The 19802-nt window shown below is 32.0% G+C and overlaps 1 protein-coding gene across 1 annotated transcript in view; it reads left to right on the top strand.

Moving 5' to 3' along the window:
* TRRAP (transformation/transcription domain associated protein) overlaps window positions 1-19802 on the top strand; it is a 137914-nt gene that overhangs the window by 40531 nt on the left and 77581 nt on the right. The window contains 17 exon segments of the mRNA XM_052000683.1: window positions 149-310; window positions 1056-1152; window positions 3340-3461; window positions 3917-4087; window positions 6977-7045; window positions 11811-11930; window positions 12196-12315; window positions 12957-13121; window positions 13218-13399; window positions 13704-13902; window positions 14267-14395; window positions 15539-15805; window positions 16598-16804; window positions 17805-17963; window positions 18065-18199; window positions 18856-18966; window positions 19384-19530. Coding sequence (XP_051856643.1) covers window positions 149-310; window positions 1056-1152; window positions 3340-3461; window positions 3917-4087; window positions 6977-7045; window positions 11811-11930; window positions 12196-12315; window positions 12957-13121; window positions 13218-13399; window positions 13704-13902; window positions 14267-14395; window positions 15539-15805; window positions 16598-16804; window positions 17805-17963; window positions 18065-18199; window positions 18856-18966; window positions 19384-19530 — 2562 coding nt within the window.

Genomic DNA, 19802 nt, shown 5'->3' with positions numbered 1-19802 from the left:
ATTCTTTAGGTTTGGTGAAAAATATATTCTAATAAAAACTTTTAGATTTTCATTTCATTCAAAATTTAATCATTTGAAACATAGGAATTTATTTCTTTTTAAGTGTTAATTTGCTATTTATACTTTGTCCTTTGCATTTTTTTAATAGGTCCTTCAAGATATGGTTCCACCTAAAAAACATTTACTTAGACATCAACCTGCAAATGCCCAGATTGGCCTGATGGAAGGAAATACATTTTGTACAACTTTACAGCCCAGACTATTTACAATGGATCTTAATGTGGTAGAACACAAGGTTTTCTATACAGAGGTATAAAACTTTTGCTATTTCATGGTGTGCTTGAAGTTGTGTTTCTTTTTCTTAAACTGATGTGTAGTAATAGATTAAATAGCAATAGTTAAGTTTAAAGAGTTTGTCTAGATATGATACTTTGAATGTTGGCAAGGGAACATGTTTTTGCTTATGTGGCAGGTCTGGAAAAGTATTTTTTATGTACCTACGTATTGTCGCATTTAAGAGTATTTTAAGATATAGACCATATTATCAAGGAGCATATCATCTTGAAAAGACAAGACATTGATAAAAAACCATAGACCGATACAAAACATGAATAAGATTGAAACCATAGAAGTTTCAAGACGGTTGCAATCACTTAGGTCAGTTTACACTCCAGAATTGTCAGAGATAATCAAAGACTGAATGAATTTAAATAGGCAGGAAGGAATTGAGAGGCCTGTCCTTTGAAGGGAGAATGATAGGAGCAAAAATGATGTATATTTCTGGTTAAGTTTACTTCAGTGTCAGAGCAAACTGCTTGTTGAGGCTTTAATCTTAAAACAAAGAAGCATAGTAATATTTTGATTATCTTGATTTGCTATCTGGAATTTGTGTTTGATTTTACTGAAAATAATTGTTTCTTGATTGAACTGATGACTGATTTATCATTGTTATTGATGTGTAATATTAGAATACTAGTTTATGTAGTTGTTTGCAAGGCTATTATAAAAGTCTTAGGCTCACCAGTATAAATAAATATTTTATCTTTGTTTTTCAGCTTTTGAATTTGTGTGAGGCTGAAGATGTTGCTTTAATGAAGCTACCATGTTACAAAAGTCTTCCATCACTTGTACCTTTACGAATTGCAGCATTAAGTAAGTAACAAAGAGAAAACAAGTTGTTCAGTGATGTGACTCTTTTTGGCCTTGTTATTCATTTGATGAAATTTCTCATTTTAAAGTTTGAAATGATCTCTTAATTGCTAAATCTAATAGCCTTTTCTCAATTCTTGTCCTTCTTGACTTCTCTGCAGCCTTTGATATTGTGTTCTTCTCTTCCTTGAAATACTCTTCTTTTTTAGATTTTTATGATGCTACTTTTTCCCTAATTTTCTTTCTTTTATTCAATTATCACCTCTGTGCTGATGATTCTTATAGCTACTTATCCAGCTTTAATCTCTACTGCACTTTCAGGTTCCCTTCACTAATCTCAATCTAACTCCTCATTGGACACCTTGAACTGGATGTCCCATTGTCTGTCTGTCTGTCTGTCTCTCTCTCTCTCTCTCTCTCTCTCTCTCTCTCTCTCTATATATATATATATATATATACATATATATAATCCAATATATGCATACATATTTATTTAGTTATCATGCCCCACAAGAAAAGCCAAACCAGTTAAGAAAAAAGAAAAAGAAAATGCAAGCAAACAATAACAAAAAGAGTGAAAATACTATGTTGTGATCCACATTCAGTTCCCACAGACCTCTCTCTGGGTGTAGATGGCTCTCTTCATCACTAAACAATTAGAACTGATTTGTTTCATCTCATTGTTGAAAAGAGCCATGTCCATCAGTATTGATTGTCATATAGTCTTGTTGCTGTGTATAATGATCTCCTGGTTCTGCTTATTTCACTCAGCTTCAGTTCATGTAAGTCTCTTCAGGCCTCCCTGAAATCATCCTACTAGTCGTTTCTTATAGAACAATTATATTCCATAACATTTATGTACCACAATTTACGCAGCCCTTCCCCAACTGATGGGCCTCCACTCAGTTTCCAGTTTCATGCTACTACGAAAAGGCATACTCACCTTATATTAAGTGTGCTTCCTCCCTAACTCCCCCTTCCTAAATTCCTTGTAACTGTTAAGGACACCACTATCCTCCCAGTCACTTATGTTCAAAATCTAGGTGTGATCTTTAACTGTTAATGTTCTTTTGCCCTGTTGACCCTCCCATATCTAACAGGTTGCCAAATCTTGTCAATCTTGTCTTTGTCATATCTTGTTGTCATCCCTTTTATATTCCTCCTTCTTACCTGTCACATTGCTACCATCTGTTGCAGGCCCTTATCCCCTCATGCTTGGAATTTTTTTCCCCCTTTACAATATCTTATTTGTTTTGTTGTTCTTTCTATTCAATTCAGACACAGCCTTAGATGTGTGTAATCTCTTAACTGGTCTCTCTGCCCCATTTATCCATGTCCTCTTTTAAACAGCCACCAAATTAATGTTCCTGAAACAAAGATCTAATCATCTTCAGCTTTCTTGTGAACTACTTTGTTGGACATTTAAAGCCCTACTTAACCTCCTTTTTCTATCTTAATATCTAGCATTTATTTTTGTTCACTCACTCTGTAGTCTAGTCAGACTATTCTTTCTGACACTTCACTCCCTTTTTCCTCTTTTTGCCTTTGTCTAGACTGGTTCCCTCTCTCTGGAATGCACTTTCCCCTCATTTTTTCCTCTTGGAATCCTAGGTTTCTTTCAAGATAGACACTTCAAAGGAAACCTTCGTTATGAGATCTTTTCTCATTCTTTGTAGTAACTAGTGCCTGCCTTCAGTAATTTTTTTTTTAACAAGAAAAAAATCTTGTATTAATTAAATACAAAAATAATTGTATTAAGAACAAGAACTATTTCATTTTTGTTTTTTTTTTCTCTCAGCATTTTATACATAGAAGATATTTAATATAGGATTATTGATTGATTGTTTCCAAGCTAGGAAGTGGGCCACTTCATTCTGTGATTATTTGTTGGATTAAGGGGATGTACCTGGCTACTGACACCAGATTATGATGAAGTGAATAAAGATATCTTGGCCTGAGGTTTCTTGAGACTGTTGTCTTAGACTCTGTCTTAGATAATACAGTAAATGGGAAAATATGAATTTCTATGTTTGTCAAAGGCAGAAGCCATTGATTAGTTGTAGCTAATTTAAAATTTTAGTATGATGGAGTTCTAGTACTAGGAACCTTTAGACAAGAAAATCATTGACCTACTTTCATAGGTTAACAATAAAAATTGTACTAATTACATATTTTCTTCCCTGTCTTAAGATGCTCTTGCTGCCTGCAATTACCTTCCTCAATCCAGGGAGAAAATCATTGCTGCACTTTTCAAAGCATTAAACTCAACAAATAATGAGCTTCAGGAGGCAGGAGAGGCATGTATGAGAAAGGTTCGTGACATTTAAAAAGTATTGTTTTAAATCCTTCCAATTAATTCTTCTTCTGCTTTTTTTTAATGTGAAGGCTCAATATAGCAAAGTTACTTGCTTTTAATCTTAAAAATATTATTGCAATTGCTGTATAGACTTTTAGCCACTGGTTTTCCCTGCATAATTAAAAATCTAGTTATTTTTTAGATTTTTCTTAGGTATAATTGTATAATCTGTTCTTGAAATCAAATTTAGATGTCTTATTTTTTAAGAGATAACAGTTGGAAATATGTAAAAGCAATTTATCTGAAATAATTCTAAAATTCTTTAATAGAGTAATTAAATTTTTTTACTATAATGTTTTACATTATTAAATTAAATCCACTGTAGCTTCTATAATAATTTAAACCACATTTGCCATTCAAATTTCTGTATTTTTTATTTCTCTTATGCCTATATGTTTTGTTTTCTTAAAGTTTTTGGAAGGTGCTACAATAGAAGTTGACCAGATCCACACACATATGAGGCCTTTATTGATGATGTTAGGGGATTATCGGAGCTTGACATTGAATGTAGTAAATCGTCTTACTTCTGTCACTAGGCTCTTCCCAAACTCCTTTAATGATAAATTTTGTGATCAGATGATGGTAAGTCAAATATTTTTAGAAATATCTTAGAATTATTTTCTTTAATTTGATGTGGGAAAAAATCAAATTCTACTAATCTTAGGAGATTTCGGTATTGTTGATGAATAAATATATGAATTAAAGTTTTCTATTTTATTATTTTAAATGACTTCACCAGAAAAATCAAAGATTTCTGTTTCCTGGTGTTTTGCTTGAGTTCCATTTATAGATGAGTGTGTCTAGGTATAGACACACACACATATATGTGGATATGTAAAATGGTATATTATTTCCATGACTTGTTTGTTTAACCTAGCTGACCTATCTCTGACCTAAAGGCTACATGCTGAATACTTTAGATTAGTTGTGTTTTAAATTCTTTTGTTCATTATGTGCATATAGGAGTGGTGTCAATAACAACATCTGATTTTCTCTGTATCGACTTGAACTGAGCTATCTCATTTTTAGGTATTTATTACATATGATTTGCTTTTGAGATCAAGATTCAGGTCTTCATTATTTTCCTTAAAATTTTTTTATTCTGAACTTGACACATAAAAATGAATGTGAAACTCAATTTTGGTTTCATGCAGCAATTTATGCATGCAATTTATTAAAAAATAAATTCATCTTTTGTGACTATCCTTGTTTCTTTCTGAACTTCTTTCAGTACTACTCTGCATTAATAAATAAAATTTCAATGGCTTGCCTCCTTTTTTCTTATTTTGAGACACTATTTTTATCTGCCCAATTAAAAATAGCAGAGAAAAAGACAAAATCTTGTAGCAAATAGGCATAGTTAAGCAAAACAAATCACACATGGCCACATTCCAACAGTGTCTTCTGTACTTGAATTCCATTGCCTCTGTTAGGAGGAGCATATAACATGATTCCTCATTGATCTTGCAATGCTTAACTCGTATTGTCATTAATTATTTTGCTTCTGCTCATTTCACTCTTGGATTCCCTGAAATCTTGTTTTTTTTTTTTTTTTGGGGGGGGGGGGTCCTTTTGTACAATGTAGTAACATTCTGTTATATTTTTATAACATTATTTGTTCAACAATTTCCCAGTTGACAGGCATTACTTTAGTTTATGATTCTATACTTTTTTTTCCTTTTTAATTCCCCCTCCCTCACTTTGAGATTAGGAAGTTTGTTTTCAAATGTTTCTTTCTTGCTCTTAACCTCCTTTTCTTAAGTCATCTTCTCTGTATCCCTTGGTGTTTCCTTGTTGAGTCTGATGTATTTCTACATCAACTGCATGTGTGTTTGAATATGTGTGACTATTCAAACTATTTCAGTAAGTTCATCCAATTCAGAAAAGAAGTTCATCTGATGCTTACTTCTTACTCTTTCATGTTTATTGCGTACTCTTTGTACACATTGCATTTGTGAGAAATAAAATAATACAGTATACTCAATTTTAACTTTTCTTTCTCATCTTTAAAACAAAACCAATCTAGTCTTCTATCTTATTTCTCTCAATAACTTTTGAAAACATTAAGATTTTGAATAGAAACTCATTTCTTTTCTCTCTTAGATTATTAGCTCTTTTTCATAAAGCTCTTTTCTGATCAGATTATCTTTCTAGATTTCTCTTAATTCTTGTGTTTTCATTTCGTTTTTATTCAGGTTTTTATTCTTTTAAATCATGGTTTTCAGAGAAGCTAATGTTTCTTAAATTATTTCTCAATCTGTTTACTAAGTCAAGTGTTTTTTGATATTTTGATCTTGTTTTAGTAAATTTTGCTGCCTAGAAGTCTTTGATTTCTCTTTGTTCTGATTTTCAAGGAATCCTTTATTTGGATAAATTGTTTTTCTTTCACCTCTTTTCTCCATAACTTTTATTTCATTTTTACAATCTCTTCCTTCATCACTACTAGGTATTCCTGTGGGAAGGAAGATTCTTTTTGTTTTTTGAGATTCTGTTTTTATTTATGTAATTTCTAGATTGAATTTTTTGGTATTGCTGAATCTCTTTATCATTCTTTAGTGATATATATTTTGTTGATACTTAGCATTTCTGTCTAAATTTCTGCACAGAAACCTTATGCCAGGATCAGAGTCTGGTTTCTGCTGTGCTTTTGGGTGGGATAGTTGCTTTTGCTTGGTCCTGTGTGTATCACCATGGTCATCTGTACAGACGTCCTTCTCCTGTGGTTAGACCTATGTTGAAAGAACTAGATCTGCATGGCCCTCTTTGGCTTTTAAGGACACAATGCTTAGAGATGTTGGAACTGAACTCCTGGATCCTGTGTGTCTGTATTTAAAAGTTGCCAGGTCTTCCCTTCTGGTAGCTTCAGGGTCTGTACTATTAATTTTCCAATCCCTATCATGAACTTCTAGCTGACTTTTTGTGTAGTTTTCTACACTTAATATAGTTTTTGATTAGATATCTTGTTCATTATTTGGTCTATTGTTATTTTTATTGCAGGAATAGTTTTGCCAGAAGTCTTTAGCATTATTTTTTAAGGGATAAGATGTTGAACTATTTGTGGAGGGAGTGGTATGTTAGTAACTAATTTACCTTTTTTCTTTCTTTTTTTCCAAATCTGAACTATTTGTAATATGATTTGAAATATTATGTCATTGAGCAATTTTTTAGATACTGTATAAGGAAAATAAAGTTGCTCACTAGACTTTGACAATATGGATCTTTGAAACATGACATTCATAGTATGGGAACCATACCTTCTGCCTTTTAATTTATTTTGTCCTTTATATTTTACCTGATTTAAATTAAATTACATGAAGCTAGATATGTACATTTTTATGTCTTTGATGAAAATACATGTCTCTTAAGGATTTAAAGATAGCAACTTAATTATTACATGAGGCAGTGTGTGCAGTTGTGGGTCTCAATAAAAGACTAATTATAAAATTAATTTTTTAAATGTATTTACAATAGCAACACCTACGCAAGTGGATGGAAGTGGTTGTTATCACTCACAAGGGTGGACAGAGGAGTGATGGAAATGTAAGTGACTTGTTCATTTTTGGGGGGGGTGGAAGTGCTATATGCAGTAACTTCGGTTAACATTTAATCTTTGTTTTTGCTAAAATACTAGGTAGTAGCTTCTTTGTGTAATATGTTTTATATAGATAAGTGACAATGAATTACTAACTAGTCTTATATTAATAATTATGTTAATAATTTGACTTGCATTGATGTACTTGGATGAGGTGCTCTGAGGAGCCTTGTAACTCTAGAATTTGGATTCTAGTGCTTTTTTTTCTCGTTTAAATTATGTTCCTTTTGATAATAAAAGTGCTCAATAAATGTTTGTATTTACCATTATATAGTAAAATTTACTAAAAAATTTTAGTATTTAATAAAAAGAATGAGAGAAGTATTTTCCCCTTGATATTAGTACACAAACTCTCTAAAGTGGACATGCTTCACAGCACATATGTTCCTTTTCCCTCTCTTCAGTTTGATATGCTGAATTATTTTTTGGAGTGGGGGGGAAATGTTGAGTTATACTTTGGGTTACATTCATTTTTATTGATTTGTTCTTAGTATTTGAGTTTGATTCACTAATACTGTTTTTTCCCCCCATAATTTGATGTTTTTCTACTACTTAGAAACTAACATTATTTACTTACATTAAGATTTGAAACAAGTTGGTTTTTGGCAGGTAATCACTAACTGTTATGGATGGGTTATAATGTGAATGTGTATTGTCCTGTATGGGTTGTGGTTCTTTTAGGTTTCTGTAAAGTCTAATTGTAGATTTTACAGCAATCTATTATATAGGGATTTCTGTATAGAAATTCAGGAGCCTAATCAAAATAGTTTCCTGTCATGTTGTACATAAGTGTTAGATGCTTCATTTCATTCCAAACTATGAATTTTCTTGCTTTATTGTGCTTTGTTTCAACCATTCTGTGTCATTATTTATGTGAATAAAATTTCCTGTTTTTTAAAAGAATTTTGAACAAAATTAAGCCAGCATTTTAATCTTAGAAGAAATTTTACTTTGAATATTTGCTATTAATTAAAAATACTCAAAATAAAATAGCAAGTCCCATGTTGGACTCAATAAAGTACATTAAAGAACATTTATGCTCTAGTGGATGGAGGAACAAAATGCCTTCTGTATTTCTCTGACTTGCAAGTTAATTTGTAAGTCAATTTTTCCATTGGTCTTAATAGCAAGGCATTGTACTCTGCAAAGCACTTAGGCAAATCCATGAGAGATGTTTTATATAACTTGCAGAATGAGTCTTCCCCAAAGGATAAAATCCCTCAGTCTTTTAGTAAATTCTTCTTTTTTTTTTTTTCAAGGAAGTGTACTTGAATTCAGAGGTGAGCAGTGCTCCAAAAGAAGTATTTTTTATTAGTAATTTAGTAATAAGTAATACCCAAAGTGCATAGGCAGCTTCAGAGGGGATCTAGCAACTCAGAAAATTCAGAGAATCTGAAGTTGAAAGATGATAGTTATTTTTTCATTGGAATCTAATATCTATGTAACCTTTGTTTAATAAGGCTACTCTCTTCATCTAATCTAGGGTTTATGCTGCATTTGAATCTCAGCACTGACTTCTTGTTATGTGTGTTATGCAGCTGTTGGAATTGTTGGGATTATGAAATGGTTAATATATAGTTTGCTTATGCTTATACAGGACCCAGGAGATCTTTGCTTTATCAAAAAATTAACTGTAGTTATATATTTTTTAAAATTACAAAGATAGAAAACCTATCTGAATCTTTTTGGTTATTTAGTTGTTAATGTGAAGGAGAGGTTATTAAACTTTGTCCGTGTATCTATTTCAAAAATTTTTAATAATTGATTGCAATTCCTTTTTATTTATTAATAATAATTTAGTACATGATAACACATACTAATCCATTATTTTATTGGACCATTTACTGTATACAGTCATATTTTGGGGGAAATGTGATCATTTTCTCAATATATATCAATTAGTCACTGTTGAGGTTCTCCTTAGTGTGTAAACCCTAATAGATACCCAGTGAATGGGAACTAAATTTACTTTCCCTTATATGACTGAAGTGTTTCTCCTTCTGGTGGGAAAACTATTTAATGCTTGAACATGTTTATGCTAATGCTAAATAAAACAATTCTCTTTGCCAAAATGCATGCAATAGATTTGTTCATATAGTTTCTTAGTTTATAACTTCTCAAATCCCTATTCTTCATTTTGTTTGGGGATGGGTACTTTCTCATAACAAATCCATGTAGTTTTACCTATAAGGGATAGAGGTTCTGTTCTATGTCTGGCTATTCCTCTGTTTCAAGTGCTATCTGAATATTGTCTTTTCATTGTCTTGTTCACTCATTAGTTCTTATTGTGCACGAGTGTGTGGGAAGTTATGTGTAAATAACATAAGTAGAAAAAAAAAAAGATGATTTTCCTCCCCATCCTCAGGAGAGCATTTCAGAGTGCGGGAGATGTTCGTTGTCTCCATTCTGTCAGTTTGAGGTGAGAAAATAACCTATTAAGTCAGTTTATGACTTTGCAATCTGAAGAATAGTATCTACTTTTCTTTTTTCTTTTTCTTTTACTTTTTTGTTGCATTTTTTCATGCTGTAATTTTTGTTTTGGTTCAGCCTGCCATGGAAGGGGTAGAGGTGAGAATATCAGTGAAGGCAACAGGAGGTTGTTTGTTGTTGTTGTATTTGGTTTTTTGCTGTGACTTGTTAGCTGTATTGTTGTTATGTAATGGGCAGAGTGCATTGTGCCTTTGAGTGCAGTGAACTGTCATTTGTTTGTCTGTGGCAGAGTTGTATTAGTAACAATGCTGTGAATTGTTAAGGATGCTAAGCATGTTTTATGTTAGGAAGTTTGAAAGAGATTTTAAAGAATTAGTTTTTTCTTTTACTTTTTGCAATATTTCAATACTACTTTTTAAAGGATTCATTCTGTTTGGATTTTTATCATTACAAAAGTTGTATGAAAAATCATTCTTAACAGTTCATTGAGGGCAAAATTCAATAAATAGCATATTTGTGCATGCTTCAAAAAGTTTTCTTTTGTTGAGATCAAATCATGGGTTTCCTTTCAAACCCTTAAGACTTAAGACTCCACATCTATTGACTGGAAAATGAGGCTTATTTCATTAAAATGAACACCACATTATTTCAGTATGGATACACTGTGATGCCTTGGGCTTAGTTTTATAACCTCTGAACTTCAATTTTTCTCATCAGTAAAAAGCATGGGGATAATATCTGCTGAACCTATCTCACAGTGTTGTTGTCAGACTTATTTAAAACAATGGTTGTGAAAGTTCTTTAAAAAATGTACAAAAGAAAACATTTGAAGTTACATAATTTTAGGATATATTTTATGGTTTAGGAAATATATTATTATTCATCAGATAATCTGAGAATCCTATAGAAGAAGGTTTTGGGAGTGTTTTGTTTTTAAGATATAAGTGATGGAGACAGTTATATATTTTCTAATTTCCTATGCTATTCTCCATTTGTCTATTCAAATAAGAAAACTCATGTATATAAATTAGGAACCCCCCCTTCTCTTTTTATTATTGTTTTTGATCTCCATCTCACTTGCCCTGTGAAGGATTGTGGGAATCAGTGTAACCTATAGGCAGTCTTTCATGACTTCAGTATTTTTTGACATTTTAGTCCTGACTCATTTACAATTTTTGTTTTAACGCATTGTTTTTTAAAAAAAATTCATCTAAAACATCAGCAGCAACACTGTGAGAAGTAAAAGTTTTGCCACCAAAAACAGTCCCCCAATAAGGGAGAATCCTTATATCTATACTGGAATATCATGCTCATTGTATAATTCAAAATTCATAGCACCAATATCATAATGTGTTCAGAGGCCTACTTTAATTATTATTAGAATTGAGAAATTTTAAGACAATGATAATTCATTTAAAATTTGGTACTTCAGTTCAGCTCAACTACTGAATGCCTAATATTAGAGTGAGTTTTGGAGCATCAGTGTATCTTGGAATCCCTTTGTTCAAGGATCTTAAACTTCTGTTGGGAAGAGAAAACTTAGATACATGAAACAATTAAAGAACAATATTTTCATTGAGCATTAAAACATATTCTTGGGCAGCTAGCTGATGCAGTGGATAGTAGAGCACCAGCCCTGAAGTCAGGGGGACCTGAGTTCAAATCTGTTCTTAGACACTTAACACTTCCTAGCTGTGTGACCCTGGGCAAGTCACTCAACACCAATTGCCTCAGCAAAAACAAACAAACAAATAAATAAATAAAATATATTCTGAAAAATTTGGAAACAAAACTACATAAGAAATCATTTCCTATTGATTTCCATTATATGTATTAGAGAGAACCCTGAATTAGGAGTTAAGAAGTTTGGCTTCTAGTCCTGGCTTTGCCTTGAGCCAATTAGATGTCACTTGGGCAAATCACTTAACTTCTCAGAAGTCTGGTTTTCTTTAATTAGTTGAATTTGTTTGACTCTGAAATCCTTTTAGTGCTAAACGATTTATGAAAACCAACAAAATAAAATAACAGAAGTTGAAAAGTATTCAGTTTATTAATTCCCCTCTCCCTTAATCAATAAAAATGAGAAGCCAGAGTGAAAATTAACTTCTTTAAGTCCATAGTTAGTTCTGAAATAGGTAGGTTGTTGCTTTTTACACGTTAACTACTTGCTTTGGTTGGCTAGCCATGCTAATGTAGCCTGTTGTAGGGTCTGCCGCAGTGTTTGCATATTTAGCTAGCAAGCTTTCATTGAACTCTGATTTTCATTCTGTTATTCTTTATTAGGAAATGAAGATTTGTTCAGCAATTATAAACCTTTTTCATCTGATCCCAGCTGCTCCACAAACCTTGGTCAAACCTCTGCTAGAGGTTGTAATGAAAACAGAACGGGCTATGTTGATAGAGGTAAAAGCGTGATTGAATTTGGTATATTGTTACATTTATTATTTATGTATATTTTAAATTTGCCTGACTAATCAGATACTTTTTTCAGTATCAAAATTGATTTCTTGAAAGTTAATGATTTTTATACAGTTTAAAATAATTAACTATTTGCAAATTCCTGTGATAGGATATTGGTAACAGTGTTTCAAGATTAAGATTATAAATGGAAAAAGATATTTCATAAATGAAAATATGCATAGTGATATGTTTCTTAAATCTTTTTCAGGCTGGCAGTCCATTCAGAGAACCTTTGATAAAGTTTTTGACAAGACATCCTTCTCAAACTGTTGAGTTATTCATGATGGAAGCTACATTAAATGATCCTCAGTGGAGCAGGATGTTTATGGTAATTATCACAAGAGAAAAGTCAGATTTTCTTTGAAAGATATTCTGTTATTCTCTGGGAATTCAGAATTATTGTTTAGTGATTGCAGGATCTCCACTTCAAAGGCTTCGTGGGAATTTATATATAGTGTTAGGATTATAATTCTCTTTTTGTATTCTAGTTCTTTCTTTTCACATGACAGCTTGATGCTTTCACCAAATACTTTCTCACCAAATACATCAATTCCTATATTACTTGTCCATTTTTCTCATATTTCAGCAGTGCCCTTTTATACTATGCATACTTCAACTTGGCATCTCTTAATACACATGTTCTGCTATTTGTTCCATGTATATTTAATATAATCTTCTTTTGTGCATAAAGTCTTAGTTAATAACCTCCTCTGTTGAGTTTAATCTTAGCTGTTTTTGCTTTGTCCCCTACCTTATTCATATATAGTAGTAGATTCTCTCACTAGCTTTCAGTCTTTAATGTGGCTAAAGTAATTTGGAAACCCTTGATCAAATATATGAGTGTTTGACTTTATGTTGAAAGGTCAAAACTAGAAGTGAACTTGTGAGTCTTGATGTGAAATTTTTTTGGGTATCTCGTTTAATTTAAAGCAACTTTAGACAGTTTAAAATATTTTATATTTTGTTTAGAGTTTTTTAAAACACAAAGATGCCAAACCTCTTCGAGATGTCCTTGCGGCCAATCCAAACCGATTTATTGCCTTATTATTACCTGGTGGTACACAAGCAGCTGTGCGCCCTGGCTCTCCTAGCACAAGCACTCTGAAACTTGATCTTCAATTTCAGGCTATTAAGGTAATTCCTTTGACAGAGAGCATTTAAAATCTCAAATTTTCTCATCTAGGACATGTTGGTTTTGTCAGTATTATTGCATTTTTATTTTCTTGACAGATCATAAGCATTATAGTTAAGAATGATGAATCCTGGTTGGCAAATCAACACTCTTTAGTGAGCCAGTTGAGACGTGTATGGATCAGTGAAACTTTTCAAGAAAGACATCGCAAAGAAAATATGGCTGCAACAAACTGGAAGGAGCCTAAACTACTGGCTTACTGTTTACTGAATTACTGCAAGTAGGTATAATCTGTTTTAGGTAGAATAACTTATTTTATCTGAGCACATTCACTTAGAACAAAGAAGATAATTATTTAGTAATTGAAATTCAGACTTGTTAGTGGAGGTTTAGTTTCATCTGATGTAGAGGAAAAACTTCAAATCGTAACTGATTATGTTCACATTTAAACTCCTTATTTTGGTAGGCCCTGGACTTGGGTATCTGAATTGTTCAAAAGATAATGCTTTTGGGAAATTAGCAGCCTATATATTTGATTAGAAAATTTTCCATAAGGAGCTTACTTCCTTACCTTGATTTTTCAGAAGAAATTATGGAGATATAGAGTTGCTTTTCCAGCTGCTTCGAGCCTTCACTGGCCGTTTTCTCTGCAACATGACATTCTTAAAGGAATACATGGAAGAGGAAATCCCCAAAAATTATAGTATTTCTCAAAAGCGTGCCTTGTTCTTTCGCTTTGTGGATTTCAATGACCCAAATTTTGGAGATGAGCTCAAAGCCAAGGTAAAGTTATAGAAAACTGTATTTCTATTGATGTTAAAATAAGAGATTGAGCTATTTCTGGGAGGGAAAAAATGCCATTGTTGAGAAAAATTGATCTGATTCAGCAATAACTTTTTGTCTCCTTTTTGGATTTTTTTTTTTTTTTTTGAGATGAGAAGAGCAAAACCAGATAGTCATCATTTCTTTTCTTTGGCTTCTTACATTTCTTTCCATTTGTTTTAACTCAAAAATGGGAAAAATGAGATGTTTTTCTTGTTTAATTAAATGGTTTGCAATTTTATAATACACTTTGGGCAAGCTAATTGATGATCATAGTAGATAAAACAGTATGATGAGTTTTCTTTATTTTCCTCTTCTTTGATAGGTTCTACAACATATCCTGAATCCTGCTTTCTTGTATAGTTTTGAGAAAGCTGAAGGAGAACAGCTTTTGGGACCACCTAATCCAGAAGGAGATAATCCAGAAAGCATTACCAGTGTTTTCATTACCAAGGTGGTAATTTTCTTAATGAATTGTTGTCATATGTATGAAGGCTGTTAAAAATGCATTTTTTTAAAAACAGTATTGCAAGCATAGTTTTGTTTTAAAATACTGATGTAGCAACATTTTAGGTATTACATTTTTATTGTATTATACAGTTTTATTTTTTATATAGATACTGTATTATACAGTATCTTGACAGTAGTGACAGAGACTTGATTCACTCATTCTGGTCAATCCAGAAAGAAGGGATTCTGATAGTTAACTAATACTATGTAGCTGAGTTTTGAAATCCTTATTACTTTAGTTAATTTTGTTCAATTCCTTTCTGTAAAAGAAGAGTGAGCAGCAAGGCCTCAAAATAGTGTCTTGTTTATGTTCTGACAGAATTTGCCAAATTCTCAATCTGTATTACTGAATTCCCAATACAGTCAGTCAGCTTTCTTGGTTAGAGGGAAAGAAACTGTTTTGGGCTATAATTTTATTGAATTTAAAAAAAAAGGAAAAGAAAGAAAAAGAGTATTAAGGTGCAGTAGATAGAGCACCAGCTCTGAAGTCAGGAGGACCTGAGTTCAAATCTGGTCTCACCCACTTAACACTTCCTATCTGAGAGACCCTGTACAAGTCACTTGACCCCCAAATGCCTTAGCCAAAAAAAAAAAAAAAAGAGAAAGAAAGAAAAGATATTTCTGTCATGGAGCAGCTATCTTACATTCTTTTACTAGGGTATTTCTGTATTAAATTTTATTTTGGGTTCAAAATATTTTCCAGAATGATTTCTGACTAGAGTTTAAGTAAACCTAAGCACAAAGTGAAGATCAGTTATGCTGCTCAATTTTTAAAAATATAGTTTAATTTGTTTTGGCTTATACTGAGCAGTTTTGTCTTTGATTCTGAAACATATACTTGGTAACTAATTTGTACAAATTTACATTTCCTATCTCTGTTTGGACAGGTAGGAGTATTTAGCACTTTAAAAAAGTTAAAAGAAAATAGTTCTATTTTACTAAGGAAAAAATAACGATGTATCAAGTTTCCTATTTTTCAACTTTATAATATATGCTTTAGGTTTAAAGTTATTAATACAGCATATTTTGCAGAAAAGTCTACATAAATATACAAGTAATTACATTTCCCTTTCCTTTCTGTGGCTAGGTGCTTGACCCAGAGAAACAAACTGACATGTTGGATTCCCTCAGGATTTACCTTTTACAGTTTGCCACGCTTCTTGTGGAACATGCGCCACATCATATCCATGACAATAACAAAAACCGGAATAGCAAATTGCGTCGATTGATGACTTTTGCTTGGCCCTGTCTGCTATCTAAGGCGTGTGTAGACCCTGCATGTAAATACAGTGGTCACTTACTCCTGGCGCACATCATTGCTAAATTTGCTATACACAAAAAAATTGTCCTCCAGGTACCTTAAGATGTTTTTCCCTCCTCCTTATGGTTAGTTTAAGTCACTTCTCTGAAGTGTATTTTCTTTATATTTTACTGCTTTGTTGACTATCTTATTTAACCTTAGTGCTCTCTTCTTTTCTGGAGCACAAGTCATATTTCATTTATTGCTTTTTCTTTTAATTGGAATTAGCTCAGAATAAGAGCTGTTAGCCTAGAGTTCATGAACTTCTAAAAAAAATTTTGATAATTTGATTTCAGTATGACATTATACATGTGTTTTAGTTTATACATTTAAAATGTTCTTCAGAAAAGGAGTCTTATCTTTTGATTTTTTTCACAATGCCAGAGGGGTTCATAACACATAAGCACAAATTAAACCCATCCCCCCACCTTTGAGTATGATACCATTGAGACCTTGGCATAAAGTTGATCCATGAGATAGATTTATTTTCTATTACAGTCAAAAATTGGATTCAAAACACATCTTGTAAATACATAACACTTGTTAATATAGGGACTGTAGTTAAGGAATATTGGTGGTTCAACTCCAAACCGATCCTTTCTACTGGTGAAATATGAGTATCAGTGGTAAAGTCTTTTTATATGTACTTCAGAACATAATTCACTGATTGCACAAGTCATTAAAAACATTTTAAAATTGGTCTCTATAGATGTGAAGAGTATTTTCCCCAAATTTAAATGAGTATGTGAAACTTTTTTTTCAAGGTCAATTTTGTTTTAATCCTAATTTAGTATTATTGCTATTTAAAAAAATTTTTTTTGTCTTAACAAGAATCTCCTATGTTAGGTTTTTCATAGTTTGCTAAAAGCTCATGCAATGGAGGCTCGTGCAATTGTCAGACAAGCAATGGCTATTTTGACCCCAGCAGTCCCTGCTCGAATGGAAGATGGACATCAAATGTTGACTCATTGGACTAGAAAAATCATTGTAGAGGAAGGTCATACAGTTCCTCAGCTAGTCCACATTTTGCATTTAATAGTGCAGCATTTTAAGGTATGTAATTTAGTTTTCTAGATTGTGCTGTCAGTTTTTGACTGTCTTTTTATTTTTGGTAATAGCATTATGATCATTTTCTTTTTAGTAAAGTTAGCACCATATAAATGATAGTTTTATGAATGTTTTGGTACCCCCCTCTCAATGGTACATTAAACTATTTAAGGGTGCCTTAGATCCTTTTTTATATTTTTCTTTTTTGCCCAGAATCAAGATATATATGTAGTAAGATAATGAGTAAATACTGTACTCAGTAGTTTCTATTTGGCCTTAAAATGCAGGATTTTATTGTTTTTTCAAGTAGAACTCAAATCAAAATGATGAATGCTTTTTTGATGTTTTCTTTTTGTGGATCTATGCAAACTCCTGAAAGGAATGTTATATTCCTTCCACTTTAATTTTAAGAGGGATTATATTGATAATAATCATTTATTCTAGTGTTTATTTTACACACATACACACACACACACACACAGACACACACACACACACACACACACACACACACACACACACACACACTTGCTCAAGGCTTTGTTAAATATTTCATTCTTTGAACGTTGATCACTGTTAAAGTTTATTCCCAAAGATAGTTGAATTGAGGGGAATTACTTGTCTAAAGATATTTTAGTTTCTGACCCTTCTTGATATTGGAATAAAAAGTACATCTCGGTTTAATGGGTATCAATATAAACCTCTTTAGAACATACTCAATTCCCTGGTAGCATGGAACATGAAAAATATTTAAAAAAAGCCTCCCTCTTTGTGAAGAATATTCCCCAAATTTAAATGAATATTTAAAACATATTTTTTTTTAAAAAGAAGCTTTTACTTTTATCCTAATTCAGTCATTTAGGAGTGACTTTATATTAAATAAGTACAGAAAGAAGATTCTTGTGTAAGTCATTGTAAAATTCTCTGAAAAGAATCAAATGGTTGGTTGCTATGTTTTGTAAAGTTTGGGATTTGTGTTTGTATTAACATTGGAAACTTTCCATAGGTTTATTACCCAGTGAGGCACCATTTGGTACAGCATATGGTGAGTGCCATGCAGAGATTAGGCTTCACTCCCAGTGTTACCATAGAACAAAGAAAATTGGCCGTGGATCTGGCAGAAGTTGTTATTAAGTGGGAATTGCAAAGGATTAAGGATCAGCAGGTAGGAATTATAATAACTTTCTATTCCTTTTGGCTTTTTTTTTTTTTTTTTTAATACTTATCCTTAGAAATCATAAACTTTAATTTTGTCTCTTATTTTAGCCGGATTCTGATATAGATCCAAATTCAAGTGGAGAAGGTGCCAGTTGTGCCTCATCTGCTATTAAAAGAGGACTGTCAGTTGATTCTGGCCAAGAGGTGAAGCGATTTAGGACTGCCACTGGAGCAATGAGTGCAGTAAGAAATTGTCTTCTGTAACTCCTAATGGGCACCATCAACTCTTGCTTAAGTTTTTCCTTTATTGGTGCTGTCCCTTTTTGTGAGAATCATGTTCTTCACAGACATCAGACACAGACACAAAATTAGCCCATGTTTATTTCTTTGGGGACTTTTTTGGGGGTATTTAATTAAAAATAATGCTCTTTCCTCTATTTCTACCAAAGTTGAAACTATCTTGGTTTATTTAATATTCTCATAAAGTATTGTGATAGTTCTCTGAGTGACATTTTTAGGTACTTTGTATAGTTATAATGAAAAAAATTCCTTTGGAATTTAGAATATATTATATTTGGGATAAATTTTATTTTATAATATTATCTGTTGTATAACTTTAGTCTTTATGTACACATGAATACATAAATACATGTACATGTGTGTATGTATATAGTGTGGCAGAAAAATGGGACAGAATTAGATTGAATAAAGATTCTTATTTCTGACCCTTTAGCTTAATGTTTCTTTATGAATTCTAACAGAATGCTACCTTTGATTAGATTGGTGGAATGTTAGAGAAGTTTATGTTGAGAAGAATCCAAAGATTGAAATATACCTTTATGTAGTTTTTTTAATAATTATATAATATGATTTAAATTTCCTTCCCTATTTATTTTTAGGTTTTTGGAAGGAGTCAGTCATTGCCTGGGGCTGATGCTTTACTTGCTAAGCCTATTGATAAGCAACATACAGATACAGTGGTGAACTTTTTGATTAGAATTGCTTGTCAGGTATGATTGTAAATTTTTGACATTAATTCTTTGAGACAAATGTTATTTAGTATTCTCCCATTTGTAGTGTATGTGTATACACATATGCATAGATAGAATAAGAATGTTAAACTAAAAATTTTAATTTAATAGGTCTAGTTTTGGAAGCTATTTTCTAGACATTAAAAACATCAAACATCTTTATCAGAATTTTTTAAGAGAACCTATTTGCATATTTGGGATATATTTGTATGTATTTTTGCAACGTAAATAAATATTTAAAGGTCTTTGGTTACTAATTAGTTTCATAGTAATGAAGTCAATAGCCTAAATTGTAATATGTTGGAAATAGAGTAAAAATCTATTATAATTTTTTAGTATTAATAATGAAATATATTGTATATATTTAATTAAAATTTCATTATTTTGAATTTTTAGGTTAATGATAACTCCAATACTGCGGGATCTCCTGGAGAGTTGTTATCACGACGTTGTGTTAATCTCCTAAAGACTGCTTTACGACCAGATATGTGGCCAAAATCAGAACTCAAACTACAATGGTTTGATAAGCTTTTGATGACTGTGGTAGGTTCACAAGTCATTTAAGACAAATGAAGGAATCTTAACACAAGCATTTATTATGCTCTACAATTTTGTTTCTCAAATGAGGACTTTGACACTTCCAGCTATTGTAAATAACTGTTAAAAAAAAAAATTCTTATTTGCAATTGCCAAACTTGAGGCTCTTTCTGCTCCTCATGAAGTTTAGAAGTGGCAGATTAATGGCACTAAGTTCTCTTCTGCCAGATTGGCTGATCATGAGAGAGTGCTATCACTAAGCAAAAAATTTTAGAAAA

The sequence above is a fragment of the Antechinus flavipes genome, chromosome 1 (genome assembly GCF_016432865.1).
Source record: "Antechinus flavipes isolate AdamAnt ecotype Samford, QLD, Australia chromosome 1, AdamAnt_v2, whole genome shotgun sequence".
NCBI lineage: Eukaryota > Metazoa > Chordata > Mammalia > Dasyuromorphia > Dasyuridae > Antechinus > Antechinus flavipes.
The sequence above is the reverse complement of the archived record's forward strand: the minus strand, read 5'-3'. Positions and strand labels throughout refer to the sequence as shown.